This window comes from Corapipo altera, unplaced genomic scaffold (genome assembly GCF_003945725.1).
Source record: "Corapipo altera isolate COAL_440 unplaced genomic scaffold, ASM394572v1 201, whole genome shotgun sequence".
NCBI lineage: Eukaryota > Metazoa > Chordata > Aves > Passeriformes > Pipridae > Corapipo > Corapipo altera.
Window position 1 is genome coordinate 357,900 of NW_020884940.1, and position 27,577 is coordinate 385,476.

The following is a 27,577-nucleotide window of genomic DNA, read 5'->3' on the forward strand; positions in this document are numbered from 1 at the left end:
GGCGGCCGCGCCGGGCCGTCGGGGAGCCGCCCGGGAGCCGCCGGAGGATGTAGGCGGCGGGAGCGGGGTAAGAGCGGCGGGGCGGCCCCGGTCCCGGGGGGATGCGGTGCCCGGCGCGGGTGGGGGGCTCTCCCCTGCGGGGCACCGGGGCCAGGAGGGACCGGCCCCGTAGGGACGGGACGTGTCGCCTGCGGAGCCATCCAGCCCCGCCGAGAGGGTGTCCGGGGAGAACCGGGGGATGGCCCGGGATGGAGCCGGGGGGGATGGAGGCGGCGGATGGTAGGGAAGGTCTTGCCGGTACCGCGGTGCTGAGCTCGGCCAGGATCCCCCGGTGGGTGCGGGAGAAGGGGTGCGGGCATCCCCATCTCCTGCTGCCCGAGGCTTTGGGGAGGGGGCCACAGCCCGCAGCCCCTCCAGCTTCACCCTGGAAGGCGACAGCAGCCATCCTGCGCTCTCCCGCAGCGGAGGGCTCGGGGCAGGCCCAGGACCCCTCCCCAGCCCGGGGGGCTCCCCCTCCCATCCTGCCGGGGGTGGCACTGGGTGCGAGGGCCATGCCCGGCCGGGTGCTGGGAGCTGGCGCGGGGCACGAGCCGAGCGGTGCCATCACCGCCATGGTCCGACCCAGCCTGGCAGGCAAGGAGAGCTCCGGGGGCCAGGCTCTGGGCTCTCCCTCCTCCCGACGCCTTCCTTTCTCCGGACGGTTTGATTTTGTTGGAGGAGCCGGTCTGGTCCCTCCATCCTGCGCCAAACCTGCAGAGCAAGTTGGCTCTGGGACCGCTGGTCTCTCTCCATCCCGTGACATCCAGCCCCGCACGTCACCTCCCTCGAGGGGTGCAGGGCTGTGCTGCCCACGGCGGGACCCCCGGCAGGAGGGGCAGAGCCGGGCTGGTGGGTGCTGGCTGTCCCTGTGGGAGCAGGCGGCCTCCCTCGGTGTAAATCGGGGCAGGATCCAGCCGGCAGCGCAGATTCTCCTCCAGGAAATGGATGTCGGTCTTTGTCTCTCTCAGTCCCTCACCCCCGTGCTCCCTCTGTCCCCACGTGTGCATCCACGGCTCCCGGCCCTCCAGGACCCCCTCTGCAGGGGGATGGAGCACGGGGAAGGCCACGGGGAGATGGGCACGTCTGGAAGGAGCATGTCAGCCCTTTCGAAGCGTTATTGCAGCGCCGGCAGGGCTGGGAATGCAAAAATAGCCATCAAAGTGACCGTGGAGCATCTGAGCCAGAGGGGCCCCTCTTGGCTGTGGGGGTGGTGAGAGCAGTGGTGACAGGGGGCACAGGCATGAGCCGTGTTTGGGGCTTCCTTGGGCACTGTTGTGCCACCGAGCCTGGGCACCAGGACCAGCTCTGGGCATTCCTGCTGCAGGGAACAGGGTGACACAACTGTGGTGTCCCCATCCAGCCTGGGCAAGTTGGTGCTGAGCTCTCGGTGTCCAGATCTCCCTCCTTGAGTGCCAAGGCTTGTGCCATGTGGGCTGGAGGAAAAACCCCCAGCCTTCCAAGCCCTCTTTCTGGGCCTGGCTCCAAGCAGCTTGGGCAAGGCATGGGAGGAACAGAGGGTGTCGGGCAGCCCAGGCTGGGGGTCCCTGGTGAGGGCCCTTCCTTCAGCCTCCCCATCAGCAGCTGGAAGGTAGAGCCATTCCAGGACCTGCGGGGCACAGAGCCCATGCAGGGGGCTGGTGGCTGTGCTGGTGTGTGTCTCCCCACAGCTCTGCCCACTCACGGGGGCAGGATCAGGCCTCGTGCCCAGGTGGTGCTGCTGTGGGGGCTGGGGCTCCAGATCCAGGTTTTGCAGCCGCTCTCATCTCTCCAACAAGCTGATCCAAAATCCTGGATCCTACCCAGCCAGAAATTTGGATCTGGAGCCAAAGGTGACTCTTGGCCCTTATTGCCATCACGGGGGAAGCTAAAATCTGGATCTGAGCAGTGACGTGAGGAGCCTGGATCTGGCGCAGGGGCTGAACAGTGTGGCTTGTGCTCCTTCTGTCCATCAAATTGGATTTCCCAAAATAGCCTGTTGAAGACCAGAGCCCGGCAGGGACCGAATCACAGGTCACCAGGGGTGTGGAAGCCCCATCGCAGGCCTGGCTGCCTGCTCCAAGACGTTGGCAGCCAGCAATAATAGTAATATATGGTGCCACTGCCGGGAGAGAGCAGCGCTGGAGAGCCAAGAATAGCAGGCGAGACGTGCCAGCAGCGAGGGGCTCACGGGGTGGGTGGGGGGCACGGCCAGACGTGCCCTGGGGGACACCCCGGTGGGGGGCTGGGTGGAGGGGACAGCTCCCCTCCTCGCAGAGGGCAGGATGTTCCTATGGCGTGGGTGGCACAGGGCAGGGCAGGTGCTGGGGGAAGGCGAGGGGAGGGGGATATGCAGAGCTGTGCCTGGTGCTGTGCCCTGGTGCCCCGTGCAGGGCCCTTCAGGGCGGCCTCAGGGCTTTGCCATCCCTGAGAACTGGGTGTAAAGCCTGTGCTGACAAAGTGGCCTCGACATCATCTTAATGGCCCTGTGATGCCCAGCCCCTCTACAAGCAGCAGCACAGGGAGGCCACCCCGAGAGCCATGGAGGGAACAGGCTGAGCTCAGTGCCCCACACCCACCTCATCCAAACCGAGCAGGATTGAACCCCTTCTGCTCTCCCTGCCCTGCCCAGCAGCTCGTCCCCAGGGTGTCACCCACAGGGGGACAGAGAGGGCTGGGCCAGCACTGCCCATGAGCCATGAGCTGAGCCCTGGGGAGGCCGGGCTGCTCTCTGCCCGCTGCCGTGGCACGTGGCAGTGGAGTGAGTGCCCATCAGATTAAGGAGAATTAATTTGTACTTTCCCCATTTCCACGAGTCTGGGGGTTCTGCAGCACCCCGTGTCCCCCTCCTGTGAGTGGCTGTGCCCCCTCAGTACCCTTGTCAGCACCTCTGCAACCTGCCCTCAACCCTAATTAGATTTTCCATGTCGGCCCCCAGCTCACTCCTCCCCAAATGCTGGAGTGGGAAGGAGCCATGACATGGTTTCTAATCAGCTTCTGAATTCAGATTCCTCTTGGCTGTTGTTGGAGGCTCCTCTCAGTCTTTGTCTGCTACTTCCCGAGCAGGGTCTCCTCCACGTCTCCCCTCAAAGCCGGTGCCTTGGGGAGTGACTCCTCCGTGCCACCTGTGGAGGCAGCTGGGAGACCCTATGGAAACACAGTGGCGTTTGGACACAAGGACTTGCAGGGCATCACCAGCACCCACCAACCCACCGTGCCAAAGCACCTGGGTCCAGCGGGCACCGGGGCTGTGCCGGCAGCTCCTGCCAAGCACCAGGCACTGCTGCTGCTGTGTTCCTGGGGCTCGCCCTGCATCGCTGCCGGGTGTCCATGTGGCTGGTGTGGGAGCTGGGCACTGTGCCCGTGGCTGGTCCCGGTGCGGCTCCACTGTGGCCGGTGCACTACCGGGTTTGGCTCCGTCCCCGGCACCCAGACCTCGGCGGCAGCGAGTTGTGGCTCTGAGCGAAGCCAGGGGATGCAAACAGTTCCCAGCGCTGCCAAGCCCCAATTAATAGCCTGTGAATCACGATGCCGTTGGAAGAGCAGATGTTTGCGGCGTGGTTGCCAGCGCTCAGCGTTTCACCAGGAGTCTGGTTGGCCTTAAACCGGCAGCTCCTGGCAGCGAGCAGTGATGGGGCCTCGCTGCCCGCCCGGCCTCTCCCGCTGCAGGACCGGGAGCCATTTGGGCTGGGAATTAGCTGAAGTTTTTGGTGGGCAGAGCAGAGGGGGAGAACAGCCTGTCCGTGGGCGTGTGTGGGTGCCATGTCAGAGCAAGAGAACTACAAAAACTGAAGGTACCCCTGGCATGATGGGACCTGCCAGTGTCCCATCCCTGGCACTGTGACCTCGGCCCTGGGCACCCCTTGTCTCCCCAAGGGGCTGGAGGGGTTGTGGTGGCACTGGGGGTCCTGGGCCACTTGTTTTGGGAATAGTGACCTGGTTGTTACTGGGGAGATGCTGTTTGTCTTGGAGGTGGCTGTCCCTGCTGTGGTTGGTGTCCCCAGCTAGGGGGTCAAGGTGAGACCCTGTGGTGGTTGATGCACCCCAGGGTGGTGCCATCAGTGCCACCAGTGCAGCTGAGCTGAGGGATGGTCTCCGTGTTTCATGTTTCGTGCCACAACACACATTTGCCCTGGGCTCCCTTGGGCCTTCTCTAGGTCGGGGGACACTGGGGACAGTCCCAGGGTGGGGGAACCGCAGCGGGTGCCCGTGGGTGTGAGTGTGTGGGGAGCTGATGGGGGCGAGGGCTGCACGTGGGTGCCCGTGGGTGCAGAGGAGTGCGTGGGTGGGGGTGCGTGGGACGCCGTGGGAGGGAGCAGCAGGGTGGGTGCACTTCCATGGTGCCAGAGCAACCGGGAGCACGTGGCTGTGTGGCTGTGTGGGTGCACGGGGGTGCAGCGGTGCCAAGCGGCCGTGTGTCCATCCGGGTGTGTGGGGCCGTGTGTCCGTCCATCCCTCGGCGTGTGGGGCTGTGTGTCCATCTGGGTGTGCAGGGCTGTGAGTCCGTGTGTCCATCCAGGCACATGGGGCCATGTGACCATCTGGGTGTGTAGAACTCTGTGTCCGTGTGTCCATCCAGGCACATGGGGCCATGTGACCATCTGGGTGTGCAGAACTCTGTGTCCGTGTGTCCATCCAGGCACGTGGGGCTGCGTGTCCGCCCGGGTGTGCCGGGCTGTGTGACCGTCCATCCGTCAGCGTGCAGGGCTGCGTGTCCGTCTGGCTGTGCAGGGCTGTGTGTCCGTGTGCCATCCGTGTGCGGGGCTGAGCGTCCGTCCATGTGTGGGGCTGCTTGTCTGTGTGTGTCCGCCTGGCCGCACGCGTCTGTGTGTCCGTCCGGCCGCGCGGGGCTGCGCGCCCGTCGGCCGGCAGGGGTGATGCAGCGGGGCGGTGCGTGCGGGGCGGTGCGTGGGCGTGCGGCGCTGCCGGCGTGGGCAGCCCCTTCCCGGGGGTGCTGTCGGTGCGCGGGGGTGGCCGAGCGCGCCGGGGAGCGCGCGTGGGTGTGTCCCCAGCGCGCGGGGGCGACGGCTCCGCCACCGCCTCTCGCCGGCTGGAAGGTGCCGGTGTCGGCACCGGGAGCGTGGCCGCCGCCGCCGCGGCCGTGGGTGGCCGTGACCCCGGGGAACGCCTCCGGCCTCGCCGAGCGGCCTGGCCGCGGCATGGGCAGCCCGCGGGGATTTCGCAGGAGCAGAGGGAATCCAGCCGCTGTGCCGCGTCCGTCCCCCGGCTCCCGCCCAGCCCAGGCCGGCAACTTCATGGCTTAGCAGCGGCGGCCGGGTGAGTGGGGCGGTGGGTGGGAGGGGAGCGGGCCCGGCCCCGTGCAGGGGGGGCCGTGCCTTGCAGAGCCCCGGTCTCGGGAGAACCCCGCTTTGTGCCCAGAGGGGCCGGTTCGGGGAGCCCCCCAGCCCGGGCAGAGCGGGAGCCCCCGGGCAGCCCGCAGCTCTAACCCTTTCCTGGCCGAGTCCCCCTCCCTGGTGTGCGGGGAGTGCAGCTCGTGGCTCCCGGCCAGCCCGTGCCCAGGCAAGCCTCGGCAGAGCCGGGGAGCTCACCCAGCCGGGATGGGGAGCTCCCAGCCCCGAGGTTTCTGCTCCTGTTCCCTGCGGAGCTGGCCTGGGGGGCTGTGTCTGCTGGGCCGGGGGCTGTGTGTTGGGTGGGGGTGTACTGGGGTTGGGGACCGGGAGCTGTGTGCGCTGGGAGATGAACTGGGGGCTGTGTGCATTGAGGGGCGTGTGCTGAGGGTGGGGGCTGCACATTTCGGGGGGTGGGGAGCAGGGCAGTGCTGCACCTCCGTGTGTGCGAGGGACGGGGTCCCCCCGCGGTGTCTGTGCCGGCCCATGGAGGGAGCCGGGGAGCCCCGGCTCCGCCTGCCAGACGGCCCCGCTGCCGAGAAGTGGCACAGCCGGTGCCGACATCTGTGCTTCGAGCCCTGCCTGTCTTCAGTTTGCTCCTTGGCACAGTCACAGTGGCACTTGGGTCCCTCTGTACCTCCCCGTGGTTTCCCCCACCACCCTGCCTCTCCACGACACAAGCCTGCGTTCTCCCGTGTGTTTTCTTGGAGGGGAAACTGAGGCAGGAGGGAGGGAAGCAGCAGAGCCCTCTCCCCACCCCTGTCATCCTCAGGGTCCAACCCACGCCTCGCCCTGGGTTGTTTTTTCCTGCCAAGAGCTGGGGGGAAGCGATGGTGTCCTGGGACTCAGCTCCTGACTGTGCCTGCCCGGGGCCCTGGAGCCGCCCTGCTCCTCCTGCTGTGTCTGGGGCATCCTTGGCCTGGGGCTGCCAGTGGGGCCGGTGGTGGAGCCGCAGGGTGGCCACCTGAGGCACATGTTTCCAGGCTGTGTGGGGCAGTGGTAGCCACGGTGGCCATGGTGGCAGTGGTGGCTGTGACACTCGTGGTCATGGTGGCAGTTTATAGTGGTGGCCACGGTGGCGGCAGTGCCGTGGCAGTGGTGGCCATGGTGGTGGTAGCCATGGTGCTGGTGGCCATGGTGGTGGCCTCGGCGGCCGTGCCGGCGCTGGCCATGGTGGCGCTGGCCATGGTGGCTCTGGCCATGGTGGCGCTGGCGGCGGGCGCTGTCCGCGGTGCTGATCCCCCGCTGATGTCCCCCCCGGCCCCGCGCTGAGACCTAAGGGCCCAAAGGGCATCGCGGCGTGTCCCGACCCCCGTCCCCCCGGGGTGCCCACGGGCGCGCTGGGGCTCGGGGTGTCCCCGCTCCCCCGGGCACGTCCCGCCCTGCCCTCGGCCTTTGATGTGCGGCAGCTCCAGACAGGGCTGGCGGACGGGCAGCCACCCTCGGCTGTGCCCGTCACCCCACGCCCTGTCCCCCACGCCCTGCCACCCTCCAGGCGTGCCCGCCACCCCACGCCCTGCCTGCCGGGCTGGGCACACCCTGCCCGCCGCCGGGCGCTGCTGATCGTCCCAACGGGCGGGTTGGACGGGAGTCGGGCTGGAGAGAGGGGCAGGGCAGAGCGGGGCACCTGGGGACACGGGCCACCAAAGCGCCGGGGGACATTGGCCCCCGAGGCTCCGTCAGGCCCTGCCGGGTTTGGGACAGCCAAAGAGGGGCTGCCGGCCCCGCTTGGTGCTCCTGGGCGGGCAGAGGGTGGCTGATGTGAAGTGCCCCGGGTGGCACCGCTGGCTTGGGGACATTATGCCCACCTCGGCCCCCCGGAGCCGTGTCCCCAGCCGCGGTGCCGGTGTCACTGCTCCCAGAACAAAATGTCAACCCATGCAAATGAGACTGCGGGAGCGGCTGATTGAAGGGCCCTGCCCCGCCCCGGAGTTGCAATCAAATATGCAAATGGCTCCCGAGGAGGCTAGTGAAGGCTATTAATAGCGGGGATGAGGCTGGGAGGAAGCGTGGCGTTCCTGGGGGGATGAGCCTGGGGATGAACTGGTTCTGCTTGTCCCTCTGCCCGGCGTGTCCCCCTCTGCGATGCCCCGGGCGGGTGGTGGGTGGTCCCTGTGGGGAGCCCGTGGGCACCAGGTCTCGCTTTGGCCACCATCAGGCTTTGCAGGGCAGGTGCTGCCCATGTGCCCACGCTCCTGCCCCGTGCCCAGAACTGTGTCTCGGTGCCGAACATCTGGGAAACCCTGTGGGAAAATCACAGGTGCTGGAAAGACCAGGCTGAGATTTCCCCCCGGGAGTCAAACCAGGAGGGATGAGGTACCCGGGGGGACCCGGGTGCTGCTGGGGGTTGCTGTGGCTCGGTCTGTCCAGGGAGCTCAGCCTGAGGCAGGTGTCACCATGTCGGGGCAGGGAGGGAGGAAGGGGCTCCTTCCCACCCCCCACCCTTCACCCTGTGCTTCCATCTGCCCTTGTCTCTCCTGGTTTCCCTCCATTACCATGGAGGCAGAGGACGTCCCTCTCCTTCCAGCTCAGTGTGAGCACGAGGAATGTTCCCACCGTGGCACTGGTGGGGACTGTGCTGTCCCCAGTGTCCCCAGCTGGCACAGTGCACTTGGGCCCTGCCACAGCCCCTCCACCCCCTCTCTTGGGTTTTGGGAGCCAGGAACCATCTGACCTTTTTAGAAAATTGCGGAAGTCAGACTGGAGTCAACAGTAACTAATTATTTAAAATCTGAAACTGGAATAATTAGCCCAATTAACAGTCTCAGGTGACGTCTGATTCCATCTGATAGCGGCCCGAGGAAGAGGGAAATTAATTAACCCATCAGCCTGACATTTGTAGGTCACTGCCAGCTCCTTGCACCGTCCAGGTGGGAACAGGGGTGGTTTGGGGGGTCCTGTCACTCTTGGTGCAAAGGGTCTGCTGTTTTTTGGGAGTCTCAGTGCAGGAAGAGGGCCGTGGGTGAGCCCAGGCACCAGCTGGGGGAGATGGATGAGGGCTGGTGGGTGGGGGGACAGGGTGCTGTGGCCCAAGGTCGGGGTGATGGGCAGGGTGATGGGCTCGGTGTCCCCCAGGAGCGGCACCAGCCAGGTCCGTCAGTGAGGCATCAGCTGTGGGCCTTTAAGGTTGCTGTGGAAACGGTGCTGCTCGTTACCGGGAGGAGCCTCCTGCTTTCCAGGCAGGGCCCCCCATCCCTGTAGGAGGGGGACCCCCACCCCGGGCACCTGGGACCCCACGGAGCCCTGTGTGCGGGGAGGGACATGGTGAGAGCTTTGCTGTGCGCACGCAGGTGGGTGGCCTTGGGTGTGTAGCCCCCTTCATGCCCCCTCCAGCACGAGCCCCCCACCCCAGCTTATCCTTGGCACGGTTGGTGATGCCAGGCAGGGCTGTGCGTGCATGGACACGCATGGACACACGTGGACACGTGTGCATCCATTGGTGTGCACACCTGCCCAGGCAGCCCAGCTGTGCCCCCACACCCCCCAGGACCCCATTCTCGCACCTCCATTGGCACATGGCTGTGCCCACAGCCAGCACATGGACCTGCCTGTGCCACAGCCTGGCACCGGGGCTGTGCTGACCCCCCCCCCCCCGGCACGGCACGGGGCCCACGGGGTGCAGAGTGTGCCGAGGCACAGCCCCCCGGCCACAGCCCGGTGCCACGCTCAGCTCTTGGAGTTTTAATGAGGTAAATTGTATAAAAAGCTCCGTTTGCCCTAAATGCCCATCCCTGCGTGAAGCTGCTGCGGCACAGCCCGGGCCCACCCCGGGAGCTGGGCAGGGGGCTACGGCTCTGGGCACACGCTCCTGGGCTGGGCACGTGGCAGCAGCAGCAGGAGGAGGAGGAGGAGGAGGAGGGCGAGGGTGGTTTAGCACATTTGCAATCATTTCCCTCCTCCCCCCCAGGTTTACAGCTTACCTCAGCGGCTTATCAGCCTCCGATCTCATTAAATCAGGCAAATTGTAGCATCTGATATTTTATGGAGATTAAGGTGTGCGCCCAGACTCTATAATTATCGGCAAAGATGTATTTACAATACCTTGTTGCTAGTAAACAAAAAATAACTTGGGATCAAAGCTCTTTTACAGGGGGAATAAATCTGCCCATCGAGCCCCGCTGCGGCACACGGCAGGGAGACACCGGAGGTGCCCGGGGCGGGTGGGCACCACGGGGGGACACGTGGGGGGCGTTTCGGGGATGTCCCCAGCCCCACGTGGCTGCTGCAATCCCGTGTGCTGGATCCATCCCCAGGCTGCTGTGCCTGGGTCTCCCTTGACACCTCTCGTGGGTTTCTAGTGGCACCCACCCCTCCGGCCACGGCTCTGCTGGGAATTTCCCTCCCCCCCCCCAGGGACCTCCCTGCTGACACGGAACTGGGATTTATGGGCACAGGCACGTCGCCCCTGGATGTCTCCCAGCGGTGGGAGCTCTGGGATTACCGATGCGGTGACGCTGGTTTATTGCTGCCTGGAGTGGATTTATCCGTGTGGCAGGGCCTGGGCTCGCTGCCGGGGTAAATCACCACGGCACGGCCGCATCCGCCGGGCCTCGGCATTCCAGGGCCTCGGCATTCCAGGGCCTCGGCATTCCAGCTTCCCTGGGGGAATCGTGGCTGCTCTCCCCGTGGAACCAGGCATTCCCCGCTCGGCTGCCTGGCACGGCTGCCCCTTCTCCATCTCACTCTTGTGCCCACTGAAACGAGAATAAAATGGTGCTAATGCTGCAGACGTCCTCTGGAAAGGGCTGCGAGGCAGATGAAAAGCCCTACTTAAGAGTGAGGCCATTATTATTAATAACTCGGAGCGAGGCTGTAAATTCAGCCGACACAGCTCTGACGGGAAATGAACCTGCTCCCGTGCCGGATCAGAGGCTGCCAGGTGTGGGATGGGGATGGGGACAGGGATGGGGACAGGAGAGCAGGGCTGGGTGGCCCCAGGGCCGCTGGCTGGATCGTGTCTGCAGCCACTGGGGCAGCACGGCCAGAGGGGGCAAAACCTCTTGGCAGACACTGGCTCCATCTGGGCTCACTGGGATGATTTCTTGGCTTTTCTGGGAAGGTTGGAGGTGTGAGGGAGGGGACCTGGAGCACAGGTCTCCTCCCAGCAGGAAAGGAGGTGGCTGAGCTTTGCAACAAGGCTGACATGTGGCTGGAGTTCAGGACAGGAGTGACACAGGATGTGAGGAACATGGCCAGGGCTGGTTGCAGGGAGAGGGGCCGTGGTGCCACAGCCAGCACCGGGCTGGGCTGAGCATGGCCTGCTGTGGGCACCCTGTGCCCATCTCAGGAGCGTCCAGGGCATTATCACACCTTGGCAAGGGTTGCATTAAAATAAAAATAACCCAGTGCTGGCTGGCGCCTGCAGCCAGGTCAGCAAAAGGCAAAGAGCTGCCGTGGCTCCCATTCCGTTGGGGTAACTTTACCTCTGGCACTGCCAGCCCTTGAGTGGGGCAGTTCTGGGGCCAGCGAGTGCCCAGGGTGGCAGAGCTGGGTGTGGGGCTGGGCAGGGGGTGCCGTGGGGGTGTGGGGTGTCATGGGGTGCCAGGGCCGTGGCCACGGGCTCGTGGTGCTGCCTGCACCCGGCTCGGGAGCTTCTGCGGGGGAACGAGCTCTGATATAAATATCTTTTTGCTCAGCACACGACCTACTTTCCAGACAATGCCATTAGCCTCCCGACTCCCTCATTCATCTTCTGCCATCCTCCCCCAGCCCGCCCTGCAACGGCACCTGCGCCAGCGTGGCCACGGAGAGGTGAGGCAGGATGGGCACCTGGCTCAATGGCACCGTGGGGACCCCCGTGCTGGGCTCGGGGCTGGCTGGTCCCTGCTGCCTCCAGCCCCATTCCCTGCACGGTCCATGCCCCGGCTGGCAAACGGCCTCAGCCGGGCACATCCTTGCCCAGGAACAGCCTTGTTGGGGAGACACTTGTCAGGGCAGAGGAGAGCACGGTGAGGAAGCCACACGTCAGCTCAGGGATGTCCCACAGACGGTGTGTGGGGCCAGGGCCCCTCCCGAGCCCCCCCAAGCATCCCTGGCACCGGGGCCACACACGTGGCTCATCCAAGGATGATCCCACAGGAGCTCCCACGTGCTGGCACAGGCCATGCCAGGCAGGAGAGGGGCTGGTGGGATTAGGGGCAGGTTGGGCACCCTGATCCCACTGCCATGGCACGGCCTGGCCCCCCCAGCCCCCAGGGACAGCCCTGGAATCCATTTTCTCCCAGGGGCTGGAAATCCCTCTCCAAAGGCAGGACAGCCCCGGGCCCACCTCCACACGCCCCCAGGTCGAGCCCCCACTCCTCCCCGGCAGCTAAAATTAAATATTCCATTTGTATTGCTGGTAAATCCCACAAATCTCTTTTATCTCTAAGCTGTTGTAGCAGGAATATCGGTGGTGTAATCTCCACGGGGGCCCATCCTGCTGCCCTTCACAGCTCCCAGCCTTGGACCACGCTCCCTTTTCCCCACGTCTCCCTGTGGGACACTTCTGGTGGTGGAGAAGGACTCGGATGCTGGTGGCAGAGCACCCCTCGCAGGGCACCCCATGGCACCCACTCTGTGGGTGCTGCACCCTGCAGGGTCGAGGCTGTGCGTGGTCCCCACACCGAGTGTGATGGGGATGCCAGTGCCCAGGTGATCCACGTGGTCCTGCCAGAGTGTCCCCATCCCTGCCATGTCCTCACCCGCCAACCGTGCCCCCCCTCGCTCCCTCCCCGTGCTAAGAGCATTTGTGCAGAATTATGTATTTAAATATTTAGGTTTTCATCAGCTTTGCAAATTAAGCCCATCCATTAAAGCGGCAGTTTTGGGTCCTCTGCTGGAGAGCTGGGCTGTGCCACGCCTCGGGCTCACTGTGCTCATCCCAGCCCTGGCCCCGGGGGATTCAGCCTGGGAACGGGGCACGATGGCCCAGAGCACCCTGACTGCCACAGGGAACAAGGGCTCTGCTTCCTTGCTGTTCCTGGAAACCCCGGCCCCTGCGGCCTCGCCGTGGGACAGGATGGTGTTGCAAAGGGAACTGGTTGGGATGGGTGTTATTTGAGGTTGGAGTGGAAGGTGCCACGTGCTGGGGACAGTGGGACGAGGAGCAATGCTGGTGGCAGGTGAGAGCCCTGGCACAGCCTGGGGAGAGCAGACTGGGGATGGAAGGGCCAGCCCACCTTGGGGGCTTAGCAGGGATGGGCAGGGGACAGCCAGAGATTGTCACCACTGCCACACTCAGTGCTAAGGCTGTGCTGCCCCCAGCTCTCCAAAGAGGCTTTGGAGTGATCCCTGGCTTAAGGCATTGCACAGCACCACCAGGGAGGTAAGTGGCTTTTTAAGCCCTGGCAATGTGGCCCATCCTGTGGCTCCATGTGGATGGGAGGGGAAAAAGGGGGTGATGGGGAAATGGGGTTCATCCTGCACTGCCTCGGGGGCTACCACGGCACCCAAAGCCTGAAAAGTTCCTCTGACTCAGGGTCGCTGAAACCAGGACACTCAAGCAGGTCTGATTTTTTGGGGATGCTGGAGTGAGGTGCCCAGTGAGGGGCACCTGGGGGCTCTGCCCAGGTCCAATGTGGCACGGAGGGGTGTCCCTGTTTGTCCCTTCCCTTTACTGCAGGTGAACATCAGGCTGTTTGTCTCTCCATCCCGCTGGGCTCCCCAGTGTCACCTGCACGCCCCCCCTTTCCACCCAGCCCTGGAGGGCACCAGAGCACTGTGCTAGCTGCTGCTGGCCCCAGGCAGTGTGGGCAGCTGTCGAGGGTGTCCATGGGAGGGAAGCTGTCCGTGGGCATCACTGGTGATGGTGCTCATCCGTGCGGCACAGCGCCCACGAACCCTGTGCCAGCTGGCATGGGCGGGGGTCCCCAGGGCCCCACCTGGCCTGGGGGTGCCTCCAGTGTGGTTTCCTGACTCAGTCACCTGCTCTGCTGCTCTGGCTGTGGGGTCCCACCTCTGGCTCCCTGTGTGCCATGTCCTGGCTCCCGTGGGCAGGATGAGCATCTCTGTGGGGCCGAGGGGGCTGGAGGTGCCTGTGCCATGGGGCATCTCATCCCTGCCTGCACCCACGTGGGGATGCTGCCACGGCCCATTCCCTGTGCCACCTCTTTCCTTCTCAGCCAACTTCTGCTGGCTTTGCCTTGCCAGCTCCAAGGATGCTCCAGCTCCCTCACACAGCCTGTCAGAGCAGAGTGACTCCTGTCCCAGGGAATTGGCTCTGGGGACCAGGGTGTCCCGGTGGGTCGCCCTGGGCTGTGTGTGCTGTGCAGGGCAGGGGGTCCTGCTCCCCCCGTGGTGGCAGCAGCCAGAGACACTGGTGTTGTGCTGGGGAGTCCCAGCGCTGGCGGCCAGGCCGGGATCCCTGGCAGCTGGGAGCACTGTGGCCGTATTTCCTCGCTCTGCTCCACGAGTAATTGCTCAAATGGGGACTTGGGGCGACTCCCATCCCTCTCCCAGCATGGTAATGAGTGAAGAAGACTCAAAGACAAATGGCTCATTAAGAAGCAGTGCTGCATTGCAGGATTTCTCATCCCACCAACCGCTGCATCAGCAGAGGCAGCACCTCTCACGCTCGCTCTCCCAGCCCTGAGAAGGAGCTGTCAGGCAGCTGGGGCTGGTGCCAAAATTAATCATGTGCTTAATAACGTGCCCGGCCCCTTGAACGGCCTGTCCTCGGCCTCCTGGTGGGAGCCCTGGGACATTGTGGGGTTGGGTTTGGTGCTGGGAAGCACCTGTGCTCAGTGAGGAGGGATGTGCCAGGGCAGGGCTGAGCCGGGGGAGATGCCCCTGGCTCGAGGTGCCAGAGCCCCCCAGCTCTGTCGGGGTGTAGGGCAGCTGTGTAGGGCAGCACAGTGCTGCTGGCCCTTCTCAGCAGCCTCAGTAAACCCTTCTTCCTCCGCTCACATTTGCAGATCTTCAGCTGCTGTTTGTCTCTCATGACTTTTTAAAAATCTCGCCTCATCCCTTTTTTCCAGCAGTACCCAGTTGGATCCTGCCCCTCACAGCCCTCTTTGGGCAGTGCCCCCCTGCAGCCACTCTGTTTTCTTTCATTAACAGTAACTGGGTTTGATTTCCTGATGGCACTGAGCACGTTTGCTGTGATATTTGCATTTTGCTCACACCCCTTTTGTCTTTCAATTTTCCTCTTTCCTCTTCCCCTTTCCACTTTCTTCTTCCCCTTTCCCCTTTTCCCTTTCCCCTTTCCCTTCCCCTTTCCTTTCCCCTTCCCCTTTCCTTTCCCCTTTCTGTGCTAAATTAGCTGATCTCTTACTAAGCCCCTCTTTTCTTTTCCTCCAGGCTGAGCAAATTTCACTAATTCAGCCTCATAAAATAACAGGGCAATTAGTAATAAAATAAAATGTTTGCTTTCCACAATCCTGCTCACTTACAATGAATTGGGAAAGAGCAAATAGATTAAAAGCGTGGTGGAAAGCGACCTGGCAGTATTCCATATTTATTTTCTTCCGACAACCATAGATCAAATTTGTTCAGCCCCTAAGTGGGAAAAGCACTTTATTTTATTTTTTTTTTCCCAGGCTCCAGCTCGTGGTGCCGGGTGCTCACGCTGCGTGTTTGTTCTCTCCTGCTTTCATCCCAAAGCCAGAACGGTCCCCAGCAGGACCCGCGCTGGCAGAACCTGGCGCTAATTTGCCGAGCAGAACGGGCCGAGCTCGCGCCTCTCCTGGGCTGGAGGCTGGGAAAAAAAGTCCCTTTGCTGACGCTGGAAGGCAAAGGGGTGGCGGGAGGAGGTTTTGTGGAGTGTGAGGCCGGATCTGGAGCAAATCAAAGTCGATGGCGAGGTGGCCGCTGGGCCGGCTCCGGCACCCGCTGGCAGGGAATTGCATAACAGGATGGGGCCGGGATGGTTTTTGGGCTAAACTGGGTGAAACACGTGGCCGTGGCCGTGCAGAGCTGTCCCTGTCACTGCTGGTACAGGCAGCACTGGTGTGGGGCGGCCTCAGGGGAGGAGGGAAGGCTGGGCTGATAAAAACACACACAGGGAGGTGGGTCAGGGGAGGTTTTGGGGAGGGACATCCTGGCTCTTCCTCCCTGGGTTTCACCCCCGTCGTGTTCCTCCCCCAGAGCCTGCTGCCCCCGGGAGAGCCAGCGTGGAGGAGCCGCTGCCGGCCGGGGCCATGAGGACAGCATCCCCCTGAGCGCCGGGCGGTGAGTGCCGTGCCAGGACCCCGCACGTGCTGCCCCTGCCAGGGGCTGCTTGGGAAGGGCGGGGGGCCAGGACCCCCCAAGTGCAGGCCCATCAACCCCAGCTCTCGGGGTTGGAGCCGGAGATCTTGGAAAACCCAGTCTTACCCTGCGCCAGGGCAGTTCACCAGGGCCAGACATCGTGGTGGGGATTTGCTGTCCTGTCACCTCCCCACTGGTGGTCCCAGAGCTGGAGGGATCCTGGGTGCCACAGGGTCCAAGGGAAGCTCCAGCTCCTGCTGGGGCTGCCCTGAATCCCCACAAGCCCTGGGCCGTGGCATGGAGCTGCCTCCAAGGCAGGGATCTCGTGGGGCGGATGCTGGGAAGCAGAACTGCCTCTGCCAAGTGCTCCTGTGGGAAATTAAGCAGGAGGTTGAATTTTGGGGTGGCTCAGAACACAGGGGACCACAAGCCCCTGTCCTCCCTGTGCTGACCCTCGGGCAGGGAGAGATTTCAGAGGGAGGGTGGCGATGAGGAGTGGCCGGTGGGAGTTCCTCAAGGATCTGGAAGCAATAAAGGCAAGGAGTGAGTTATTTGTAATGGTAATTATGCTCTTCCAGTTTATCCTAGCACATAATTGTGTGGGCGGTAGGTTCGCACTGGTGGTAATTACCCTGGTGTTAAATGGCACAAAATTCAGCCGGGCTGGGTTTTTCCCCCCTGATTTGAGTCTGTGGTTTGGTGGCACAAATCCTTCCATCCCGAGGGCTGAGCAGTGGAACAGCCTTTGGTGAGACACAGCTCCAGCTCTCAGCCATCAGCCCATGAGCCACGTTCTGTCCAGCTCCCCCAGCTCCATGTGCCAGCCTCCTGCCCACAGTGCCCACCTGGGACAGAGCAGAGGAGCAGGCTCGGCAGCTTCTCCTGTCCTGTGTGTGTGACCATCCCCACTGGGACATAGGGACGGGGATCCCCGGCTGTGCTGCCTGTGCTGAGCCCCACAGGATCTCTCCTGAGCCTTTCCCCACCCCCAGGGTGCCCACGGGGGGACCGGCCGGTCCCTGGGCAGGACACAGGTGCTGGCACGGCTCTAGTGAGCTGGGAAGTACATCCCTCGCCATGGCACTGCCCCATCTGCTGCCATCGCTCGGCAGCTGCGGGGGAGCCGCGGCGCTGCCTCGCCGGCGGGTTCCGGCGCTGCTGAATTCCTGCACCTGCCGAGCACAAAAGCCCGGCAGGCTCGTGGTGACGGGCTCCGCAGCTATTTTGACTCCTTCTTCCCGCTGCAGCAACAATATTTGGATCAGCTGAGAGTTCCCTCCCCGAGCAGGAGATGATAGCTCAGCCCGCGCAGGCAGAGCCAGGCTGGGAGCCTGTCTGTCTGTCCGTCCATCCATCCTACTGCTCCATCCCCAGGCAGGGAGGCAGCTCCATCCCGCCCTGCTGCTCCTGCTCCTCGCAGCAGCTCTCCCGGGAGGGGAGAGGCATCTTCTATACCAGCTGCACATCCTTCCCTTCAGACACAGCAATTAGGGAGCCTCGTTAGAGCAGGAGCACAGTGGTGAGGGTGGGGAGCGGTGCAGGATGGAGCCATCCAGCCCTGAAGCCGGGGAGGAAGGTGGTGGCAGTGGCTTAGTTGGGCCCTGTCTGCTCCTCACGGCCAACGTGCCATCACTGCTCATCCCCACACCCCCTGGGGACCCCCAGGTGCTCTGTCTTCTGGGGCTCCTCCAGGCACACAACCCCCTCCCTCACAGCCCTGACCCTCCCAGTGTCCCTCGTTTCCCATCCCCGTGGTCCAACACACCCCACGTGCTGCAGGGAACGTCCCACAGTCACCTTGCCCTGCAGCCAGTCTCAGAGACGTGCTGCCCACAGCACCCTGCCCAAATATGATAACAAGAGCACTAACGATGCCTGTTAATTAGCCGAGATGCTCTGGAGAATAAATAATTTCCTCATTTACAGTCAAACCAAAGGCAGAGCCTTTGAGGGACCGTAAGGAACACAAACCTCCACGGGTGCAGGCGGCTCCGGCGGCTGGCACGGGCTCAGCCTGGCTCGGTGCCATCCCTCCTCCTGTCTCAGTGTGGGGCTGCCCCACACACAGCACAGCCACCTCTGCTCCTGGCCCCCCATCCGGGGGGACTGGCAGGTAGGGGTGTCAGGGCTGTGGGTCCCCACCCTCCGTGCGGGAAGGACGGGCCGGGTGGAGCCATCGGAGCTCGGTTCCCCCCGCGCCCCGCGGCAGCTCATTAGCGGGGCTGCGAATCGCGGCGGCTGAAAAGCTCAGCCAGAACCGTTTTCCTAACGGAGAAACACTTCACAATATTTGGTGTTGGAGAAGAAAACAAGGAGCTGCTGATGGTAGCGTGTCCTTCCTCACCGTCTGCAGGCCCTGCTGCCTGCATCGCTGCCGGCAGTGCCTTCTCCTTCCCTCTGCCCCCTCCGAGCAGCCGAGCTGGGGGTAACCCTGGGTGCCGACCCCTGGCACCGTGCCCGACTCGACCCATGATTCTGGCACTTCAAAGGGGCTCAACCAGGGCCGAATCCCACCCTGGGACCTTCCCAGTCACCTTAGTTCATTCCTTTGGGCCAGCCCCAATGTTTTGCTTGTGGTGGGGCGCAGAGGGGAGCTTCACACTGTGCCCGTCCCTGTCCCCACAGGTGAGCCCGCGGGGGCATCCCTGCAGGATGCCGAGGCTACGGGGAGGATGCTGACACCATGAAGGGCTACCATGGGGAGCGTAGCCAGACACAGCCCTCCTCCGGCCACCGCTGCCGCTGCATCCCAGAGGACTGCCAGCATCCCGCCGACTACATCCCGCACGGCCCCGAGGGCCGGCCGCCCTTCCTGCTCAGCCCCAGCGAGCCGTGTTCCCTGGAGCATCCCCACTGCCCGGCGCGGAGCCCCGGCGCGGCCAGCGAGTGCCCGGGCGGGCCCCTGAGCGAGCCGCCCTCTGCCAGCGCCAGCAGCACCTTCCCGAGGATGCACCACGCGCAGCAGCCCTACGACTCCTGCGACGAATGCATGGCGACCGCCCACCCCGCCAGCAAGATCAACCGCCTGCCCCCCACGCTGCTGGACCAGTTCGAGAAGCAGCTGCCGCTGCACCACGACGGCTTCCACACGCTGCAGTACCCGCGGGCCGGCGGCGCCGAGCCCCGCAGCGAGAGCCCCAGCCGCATCCGCCACCTCGTCCACTCCGTCCAGAAGCTCTTCGCCAAGTCCCACTCCCTGGAGGCGCCGGCCAAGCGGGACTACAACGGCGCCAAGATGGACGGCCGCGGGGACGGCTACCACCACCACCACCACCACCACCATCACCACCACCACCACCAGTCCCGCCACGGCAAGCGCAGCAAGAGCAAGGACCGTAAGGTGGACTCCCGGCACCGGTCCAAGATGTTGGGCTGGTGGAGCTCCGACGACAACCTGGACAGCGACAGCAGCTACATGGTGTCGGGCCGGCACGCCGCCGACCAGGGCACCCAGTACTGCGTGGACGCTCCCGAAAGTGCCTTCAGAGACTTGACCTTGAAGAGTCTAAAGGGCGGCGGGGAAGGAAAATGCCTGGCCTGTGCCGGCATGTCCATGTCTCTGGATGGCCAGACGCTCAAGAGGAGCGCCTGGCACACCATGACCGTCAGCCAGGCCCGGGAAGCCTATCCCAGCGCTGGTGGCACCGAGAAGACCTTGATGCTTCAGGAAGCAAAGGCCAAAGACCGAGCGTACCAGTACCTGCAGGTGAGGGGCCAGGCAGGGCGAGGGGACTGTGGCTGATGGTGCCTTGGGGCGAGCTGGGACCGGGACCCTCCATCCAGCAGCTCAGGGTGCTGTGGGGATGCTCCAGCTCTGCTGCACATCCCCGGTGCCTGTGTCCCATCCCCCAGTGTCCCACGCCGGTCCCCGCTGTCCCCTCGAATCCAATCTGCTGCCTCCTGCCCCGTGCAGGTTGCATTTGGGGTCAGACCAGCTCTGTCAGCTCGGGGCCACCAGCAACCCTGTGCCCGCTCGCTCCTCGTGGCTTTTATCTTGCCTGTGAGCCTGGCTGGGTGCCACCGCCTGCCTTGTCACCCTTCTAGGTCACCCCCCTTTCAATTAAAAACTAATTAACTCTTCTCTCCCTTTCCCGGGGGAAGGAGACAGGGAGCAGCAATGCCGTGCAGGGTGGGGGTGGGGGTGGCTGGGGCCCGTCTCCGCCAGCAGCGGGGGCATCGGGGCAGGGTGCCGGCCCCACTGCCCTCCCCGTGGGCCCCGGGGGACACCATCCCCCTGTCACAGCCTGGTAAGGACCCCGTGGTGCTGGTGGCGCTGGCGTCAGTGGCACGTGGCGGGACCAGTGCCTGCTACGTCAGGCGGGCTCTGTGCTGGCATGGGTGGGATTTGGCCCAGACGCTCCCGCCAGAGGGGCCACGAGGTGGGAGCTGCTGCACTGCCCCACGTTTTGGGAACGGGGAGCTGTGGCTGTTAGGAGGGATCACCTCTCCTGGATTTAGGGGCCTTACCAGGGGGTCAGAGCCTCCAGGGTCTGTCCCTGCAGCTCTGGGGTGTGTGGGGAGGGCAGGGGAGCTGGGCACACTGGATTTGGGATGGGCGTGGGCTGGCACGAGGCTCGGCTCTGTGTCCCACGCTCGCCTCCTGCTCCAGGTGCCGCAGGACGAGTGGAGCGGGTACCCAGCGGGCAAGGACGGGGAGATCCCGTGCCGGCGGATGCGCAGCGGCAGCTACATCAAGGCCATGGGCGACGAGGACAGCGCCGACTCGGACATCAGCGCCAAAGTGCTGCCCAGGGCGGCCACGCGGCGAGACAGCTACCGCCGCTCCTCCAGCGCCGACCAGGCCAGGACCAAGTAAGGGCTGTCACCTCCCGGCCCCGTCCCAGCACTGCGGGCAGCAGCGGGGCCACAGCCTGGGGCTCCCTGGGAGGATGAGTGGCATCGTCCCTGCTCACGGCACCGTCCCCGCTCACGGCCACGCTCCCCAGCGCGGCAACACCGAGCCCTGTCTGCACCGTGTCAGGGCACTGCGGGGGATGTGGCTGTGCTGGGCTTCGGGGGGGACCTGCTGCTGCAGCCACGTGCAGAGAGTGGGGAGAAGAGGCATGTTCGAAGGGGGATGACTGGGATGTGCCCCGGTCTCAGTGGGTGACAGTTTTTGGGGCAGGTAGGAGCGGGGACAGCAGCGGTGGCCGGCGGGAGCATCTCTGCAGCTGCGTTTCCAAGTGCTCTGCTGGAATGTGTTGCTTTTGGTGCGATCCCTTCTATTCCCACTGTCTCTCATTAGGTTTGCAAGTAGGCACTATTCTGATTCATATATCTGTAACTGTCCCAGCTGCTGCACGCCACCGCGAATGCTCCCGCGGGGACAGAGCTACGGGCGCTCCTTCACCACCGGCCAGGTAGGTCCCGTGGCACGGGTGCTGAGGGGCAGGATGGGGCAGGAGGGTGGTGGATGTCCCTCTGAGCACCTCCTGCCCCGGCTCACCACCCCAAGCCTCACCCGCCACTCTCCCCAGATCAACGACGAGCTCAACCACCAGTTTGAGGCCGTGTGCGAGTCGGTTTTCGGGGAGGTGGAGTCGCAGGCCGTGGAGGCGCTGGACCTGCCCGGCTGCTTCCGCATGCGGAGCCACAGCTACCTGCGGGCCATCCAGGCGGGATGCTCCCAGGACGACGACTGCCTCTCGCTCTTCTCCATGTCGGCCCCGCCGGGGCCGCCCATCACCAGCAGCATCCTGAAGCCCAGCACTTGTGAGTCCCGGGGGGTGGTGTGGGGTCGGCCGTGTGAGGGACTCCCACATCTCCCCCCCTGCTCACCCGGGCACCTGCCAAGGGCTGCTGCTGCCCTCCCCTCCCTGGTCCCCTCTGGCCCACGGCACAGGGCGTGAGCATCCTGCCTGTGGCTCAGTCCCAGTCAGGGGGCTGCTCAGTGTCCCCAGCTCCCATTTACCATCCCCTCCTTCCCTGCATTTCTGTCCCCACCTCTGCCCCTTGCTGGGTGCTGCAGCAGTGTGGCTAGTGTGGGTCTGGGGTGGTTTCTGATCCCAAAAACTGGCCAAACAGCCCCTCTGAGCTCCAGCCTCAGCTGGCTGAGGGGCAAACCCTGTGGGGCTGAGAGCCCCGTGCTGTGGGAGGAGGTGGGCACCATTCCCCGGGGCCCCTGTTCGTGGCGGAAAATGAGCAAGTGTCTGTGTTTTCACGTGCCTTTTCATCCTGCGCCTCTCCCACAACAGCCTTCAGTTACAGAAAAGCTCCACCTCCCATCCCTCCAGGAACCAAAGCCAAACCCCTCATCTCTGTCACGGCGCAGAGCAGCACCGAGTCCACCCACGAGAGTTACCTGCCCAGCGAAGTTTCCCGCAGCCCTGCCTGGTCCAAAGACGCCAAGGCCCGCTGCAACTCTGCCGAGAGCCTGGAGAGCTCCAAGGTGACGGCCGTGGCCCTGGACCTGCCCCCGGTGCAGCCTCGTGCCGCTCCCAAGCCCTCCACCCTCATCATCAAGGCCATCCCCGGCCGGGAGGAGCTGCGGAGCTTGGCAAGGCAGCGCAAGTGGCGCCCGTCCATCGGCGTCCAGGTGGGCTCCGCTCGTCCCCGTGGGCTGCCCGAGCACTGTGGGCGATGCTGAGCCTTTGTGCTGCACCCGGGCTGCCCTCCAGCGCTCTCCCTCTGCCCCTTGCCAGGTTGAGGCTGCCTCCGACTCGGACACGGAGAGCCGGAGCCAGAGGGAGTTCCACTCCATCGGGGTGCAGGTGGAGGAGGACAAAAGGTACTGCATAGCTGGACTGGGCTGAGACCTGCCACACTCACTGCACAGGGGCATTGGGTCCCCAGGGGCTCCCTGAGCTCCACATACCACCACTGCCCCGCAGCATCTTTTCCCTCTCTCCTCTGGCTGAGACCCCCAGACCTCAGCACCATCCCCATCCCACACCAGCTGCCCCTATCTGGGGCAGAATCTGACCTCCCTTTTGCCCTTGCTGCTGCCCAGGGAAAGGTTTGCCTTGTTCCCACCCTGTGCCGGGTCTCCTCCGCTGGGCTCAGCCCTGGGTTTTGAGCCCAGGCCAGGTGCAGATGAACCTGTGGGCAATTCTGCAGCTAACCCTGACATTTTGGCCGGGGTGGGAATGCCAGGTGTGCCAGGACCTGCACGGCCTGCGGGAACGGAGCTCAGGCATTGTGCCCACGCAGCCCGTGCAGTGCAGGCTCCTCTCCATCCTTGGTCCAGCGCCGGTAGCCATGGAAACGGGCTAAGAGCAGGGGAGATGAGGGACTGATGGGTTGCAGCTGCTCAGGGTTGTTCCCAGGGGCCCCGAGCGCTCCGGGATCCAGGCCGGCATCCCCAGCCCCATCCTGCGTGTGGGCATCCCTCACCCTGCTCCTGCCCACCGCGGTACCCAGAGGGGGAATGGGACAGTGGGGATGTCCCCTGTGGCTGTGAGGGTCCCCCGTGGCTGTGAGGGTCCCCCGTGGCTGTGAGGGTCCCCACCCACTCTCGCTCTCCTCAGGCGGGCGCGCTTCAAGCGCTCCAACAGCGTGACGGCGGGCGTGCAGGCCGACCTGGAGCTGGAGGGCTTCACCGGCCTGGCCGTGGCCACCGAGGACAAGGCCCTGCAGTTCGGGCGGCCGTTCCAGCGGCACTCCTCGGAGCCCGAGTCGGGCCGGCAGTACGCCGTGTACAAGACGGTGCACACGCAGGGGCAGTGGGCGTACCGGGAGGATTACCAGCTGCAGTACGACACGGTGGAGGTGCCCCGGCGGGACGCCTGGATCGAGAGGGGCTCCCGCAGCCTCCCCGACTCCGGCCGCGCCTCCCCCTGCCACCGAGACGGGGAGTGGTTCATCAAACTGCTGCAGGCGGAGGTGGAGAAGATGGAGGGCTGGTGCCAGCAGATGGAGAGGGAGGCCGAGGACTATGACCTGCCCGAGGAGAGTGAGTCAGGGGGCTGTGGGTCCTGTAGAGCTGGGGGGCACAGTCACAGTCCTCCCTTAAAACGTCTCCCCTGCCACAGCTGAAGAGGTTGAGTGAGGGCAAGACACGTGGGGAAACCCTCTGGGGCTAGAGGGATCTGGAGGAGGGAGGAGACGTGGCATGTGTTCGAGGGGTCTGAGCTGCTCGTGCTGTCCCACTACCCTGGGGGTGCAGGTCCCCAGTGCACAGGGGAGTCTCTGTGCCCCCTGGGAGTGCTGAGTGTCTGCTCTCCCCCCCCAGTCCTGGAGAAGATCCGGAGCGCAGTGGGCAGTGCCCAGCTCCTCATGTCCCAGAAGGTGCAGCAGTTCTACCGCCTCTGCCAGCAGAACATGGTGAGTGTGGGCAGTGGTGCTGGGGGTCAGCTGTGGTGGGTGGGGGGTCTCATTCCCTCAGCCAGTGGAAAACAGATTTTGTACCACCATGGAGGAGAGCTGGACATAGAGCCCCACCTTGCACTGGGGGATGGGATGTCCCATGGGTGGACATGGATGACACTGTGTCCCTCTGTCCCCACAGGATCCCAATGCTTTCCCTGTGCCCACCTTCCAAGACCTGGCTGGCTTCTGGGACCTCCTGCAGCTCTCCATTGAGGACGTCAGCATGAAGTTTGCAGAGCTCCAGCAGCTCAAGGCCAATGGGTGGAAGATTGTGGAGCCCAAGGTAAGGGCAGTGCCACTGGTACCCGTCCCTGTCACTTCTCCTCCCTCCCCAAACACATCTGCGCCCAAACCACTGCTGGGCTGCCTCTGGCAACTGCTTTTAGCAAACGGTGGAAAAACAGACCTGGGAAAAACTGAGGCAAAAGAAGGGCTGCTCTCCCACTGAGGTATCCCAGCTGCCTGCAAGGGGCTGGGCAGGCTCCTGGCATGGGATGGACGAAGGGATGAGCAGTCCTGCCTTGCAACTTGGGCACACGTGGGAGGGTCTGTGGAGCCCCCCACCGTGGCTTTGGCACCCACGGCACTCCTGTTCACCGGCACTGGCTGGGATGCCCAGTCCCGGCAGGTCCCAGCCTGAAGCCCCTGTTGTCTGTGCAGGAGGAGAAGAAGGTGCCTCCCCCGATACCAAAGAAGCCGCCGCGCTCCAAGGTGCACCCGGTGAAGGAGCGCTCCCTGGACTCGGTGGACCGGCAGCGGCAGGAGGCCCGCAAGCGGCTCCTGGCGGCCAAGAGAGCCGCGTCCTTCCGCCAGAGCTCGGCCACCGAGAGCGCGGACAGCATCGAGATCTACATCCCCGAGGCACAGACCCGGCTGTGACCGCGGCCTTCGCTTTTCTACCCGGACTGCACGGCGTGGCCGTAGCTCACTGTGATAGGGGGCCGCGGGGACACCCTGGGGCAGCTCTTGGCCCCACTCACAGCTTCTCTCTTTTCTATCTTAGACCTTTCGTGGATCCGACGGCGGGTGAACGCAAGCCCGGTTCTGCCCCGTCCCTTGCCCCCCACCCCCTGCCCGCATGCCCCTGCCAGCCTCTCCTGGGGTCCGGGGCTCTCCCTCCCTCTGCCCTCCCTGGGGCTGTGTCCCAGCTCTCTGTCCCTTTCCCACTTCCCAGCCCTTCTGCACACCCTCCCTGCATCCCAACCCAAAGAGAGGTGACCCTCAGTGCCCGACCCCACCGGGCTGGAGGGGAGAGGGCTGCAGGCAGGCCCCCCCCCGCCTCTCTGTACTCAGTGCAATCCCCCGGTGTGCGGCAGGGATGGACCCCCAGCCCCTGCTCGGCCAGAGCCCCCCAACCCTGCTCCCAGCCCCACTGGGACTCAGCAGGGACAAAGGGGTCCCCTCGCTGCTCCCCCCACCTGCGGCTCAGGTGCAGTGGGGACACAGGGCTCCCTCCCCTATATACATATATAAATATAACCCAAGGAATAAACCAGAAACTACACGTGACCAGCGCTGTGTCCTGCCTGGTGGGACGGACCAGCGCAGCAGAGACCCCCGGTCACGGCGAGCCGCCCCGCTTCCCTCGCACGGAGCATCGCCACGCGCTTCTCCCCTTCCCGCTCAGCCCTCCTTCCCCTCATCTGTCCGTCCTTCCCTCCTGCCATCCTGGAGTCTGGGAGCACCTCTGCAGTGTGGCACTAGCCAGGGACAGGGAACACAGACCCCCTGTGCCTCGCTGCAGGTGGGAGACCCTTCCCCGGTGTGTGAGCGAGGCGGCAGCAGTGGGAGACCTGCCCGCAGCCCGTTCCTACCTGCGGTGCCAGGGACCACAGCTGGGTTTGGCACCACTGGCTGGGACGGGAGCGTGGACATGGCCAGCAGCCACCCCTTGAGTGTGGGGCTGCTAGAGATCCCCCTGGTGGGTCACTCCTTCTCCCCGAGCTCCTGGTGCCCTGCAGGATGGGACAACCCAAGATGGGGCTGTCACGTACCTGGTGCCCCCTGGGGCCAAGGAACACCCCGGGATGTGGCTGCTCCCAGCTCCTCCATCGCTGTGCACAGAGCCTGGAACAGGGTGGGGGTGCCCCAGTGGTCCCCTGCAGGGCAGAGCAGTGTGGTGGGGCAGGAAGCTGCATCTGCCCCATCCCTGTCCTTATCCCCATTTCCAGTCCTTCTCCAAGCATCCTGTGGCCCCCACTGTCCCTTTTGGTGGCAGAAGGGGGAAGGACCCCACCCCTGTCCCTCGCCACGCCAGCAGCCCCACGCAGCATCACCAGCCACCCCCAAAGCAGGGCCGGTGGGTTCCAGGCAGCTCCCAAAATCCGGGGCCAAACCTCCCCAGGCCCTTGGGCAGGGCGGTGGGGCCGGAGGCAGCCGGGGGGGCCGGGGCCAAGCAGGAGGACGCCTCGCTGGGGTCCCTCGGTGCTAAACACCTCCGTGACGGCAGCGCCCACTCAGCCACCCAAAGCCCTTCCCCACCCCGCTCCCCCTGCACCTCGGATTTAGGGATGTGCCTGGGAAGGGCCCCCCCGGCCCCCCAGCCCGGCCAGCGCCGTGCAGTGACCGTGACACGTGGCTCCCTTTTTATTGTAACGAACCGCCGCAATTAATAAAGATGACTTTGGTTACTCCGGGCCAGCAGCCGCCTCCCCGCGGGGACACGGCCGGCGCCGGGCTCGCCTTTCACCCGTCTCCCATCCCTTTGAGTCCGTGGGGAGGGACAGGGGTTGTCTGAGGGGTGGGAGAGGTGTCTGAGGGGTGGGAAATGGGTGTCCGTGGGATGGGAGAGGGGCTCTGGCTGGGGCAGGAGCAGATCTCCTGTGGAGTGCCTACGGTCTCCCCATGGTTCTCGCTGTGGAGATCTCCCACGAGTCTCCCCATGGGTCTCTTCCCATGGCTCTTTCCCTGGGGATGTCCCCATGGGTGTCCCCGTGGGTACCTGCATAGGTCACCCCATGGCTCTCTCCCAGTGGGTCTCTCTCTTTCTGAGTCTCTTCACAGGGGTCTCCCCGTGGGTATCACCCCGTGACTCTTCCCATGGGTCTCACCCTATGGTTGTCTCCACGTGTTTCTCCCCATGGATCTCCTGCCGTGGGTGTATGTGTATCCCTGGATATCTCTGCATGTCTTCCCCTGTGACTCCTGGCCTGACTCCCCTCGTGGGTCTCTCTCCATGGCTCTCCCCCCCTGACTCCCCCCATGAATCCCCCTGTGACACCCCCATGGGTGTCTTCCCGTGACTCTCTCTCCATGACAACCCCCTGTGTCACTCCCTTATCTCCCTCTGTGACTCCTCCCCTGTGACTCCCACAGTGGGTCTCCTCCCGTGGGTCTCCCCATGGGCATCACCAGGTGCCCCCCCATGTCCCCATGTCCCCCATCTCCTTCCACGTCTCCCATGTCCCCCCCTGTCCCCCATCTCCTTCCACGTCTCCCATGTCCCCATGTCCCCCATCTCCTTCCACGTCTCCCATGTCCTCCCATGTCCCCTATATCTCCCCATGTCCCCCATGTCCCCCATGTCTCCCATGTCCCCCATGTCCTCCCATGTCCCCCATCTCCTTCCATGTCTCCCATGTCCTCCCGTGCCCCCCGTGCCCCCCATGTCCCCTGTGCCCCCTGTGCCCCCCATGTCCCCCATATCCCCCCATGTCCCCAATGTCCCCCATGTCCCCCACGTCCCCCATATCCCCCCATGTCCCCCATATCCCCCCGTGCCCCCCGTGTCCCCCATGTCC

At 64.4% G+C, this 27,577-nt stretch overlaps 1 protein-coding gene across 4 annotated transcripts; it reads left to right on the forward strand.

Annotated features, from left to right (window-relative positions):
• On the forward strand, window positions 1-26,523 carry DLGAP3 (DLG associated protein 3). Of its 4 annotated transcripts, none has more exons than XM_027661323.1 (12): window positions 1-67; window positions 15,429-15,512; window positions 18,156-19,236; window positions 20,140-20,342; window positions 20,776-20,890; window positions 21,008-21,242; window positions 21,725-22,065; window positions 22,172-22,257; window positions 22,997-23,421; window positions 23,701-23,792; window positions 23,977-24,120; window positions 24,498-26,523. In XM_027661323.1, the coding sequence occupies exons 3-12, from the start codon at window positions 18,214-18,216 to the stop codon at window positions 24,714-24,716; spliced, it is 2,883 nt and encodes a 960-aa protein (XP_027517124.1). In that variant the 5' UTR covers window positions 1-67; window positions 15,429-15,512; window positions 18,156-18,213; the 3' UTR covers window positions 24,717-26,523. The 4 variants fall into 4 exon arrangements, with proteins under 4 accessions (XP_027517124.1, XP_027517127.1, XP_027517125.1 ...); XM_027661326.1 differs by having other exon boundaries at window positions 20,824-20,890; XM_027661324.1 differs by lacking the exon at window positions 1-67 and adding an exon at window positions 5,075-5,292.
• The last annotated feature ends 1,054 nt before the right edge of the window (window positions 26,524-27,577 follow it).

What these genes read in the sequence shown, in the direction of transcription:
- DLGAP3 (XM_027661323.1), top strand. Translation starts at nt 18,214, where the DNA reads ATGAAGGGCTACCATGGGGAGCGTAGCCAGACACAGCCCTCCTCCGGC. An exon ending in GAGCGTACCAGTACCTGCAG is followed by an intron (nt 19,237 to 20,139) that starts GTGAGGGGCCAG and finishes CTCCTGCTCCAG; the next exon opens with GTGCCGCAGGACGAGTGGAG. An exon ending in GCCGACCAGGCCAGGACCAA is followed by an intron (nt 20,343 to 20,775) that starts GTAAGGGCTGTC and finishes GTCTCTCATTAG; the next exon opens with GTTTGCAAGTAGGCACTATT.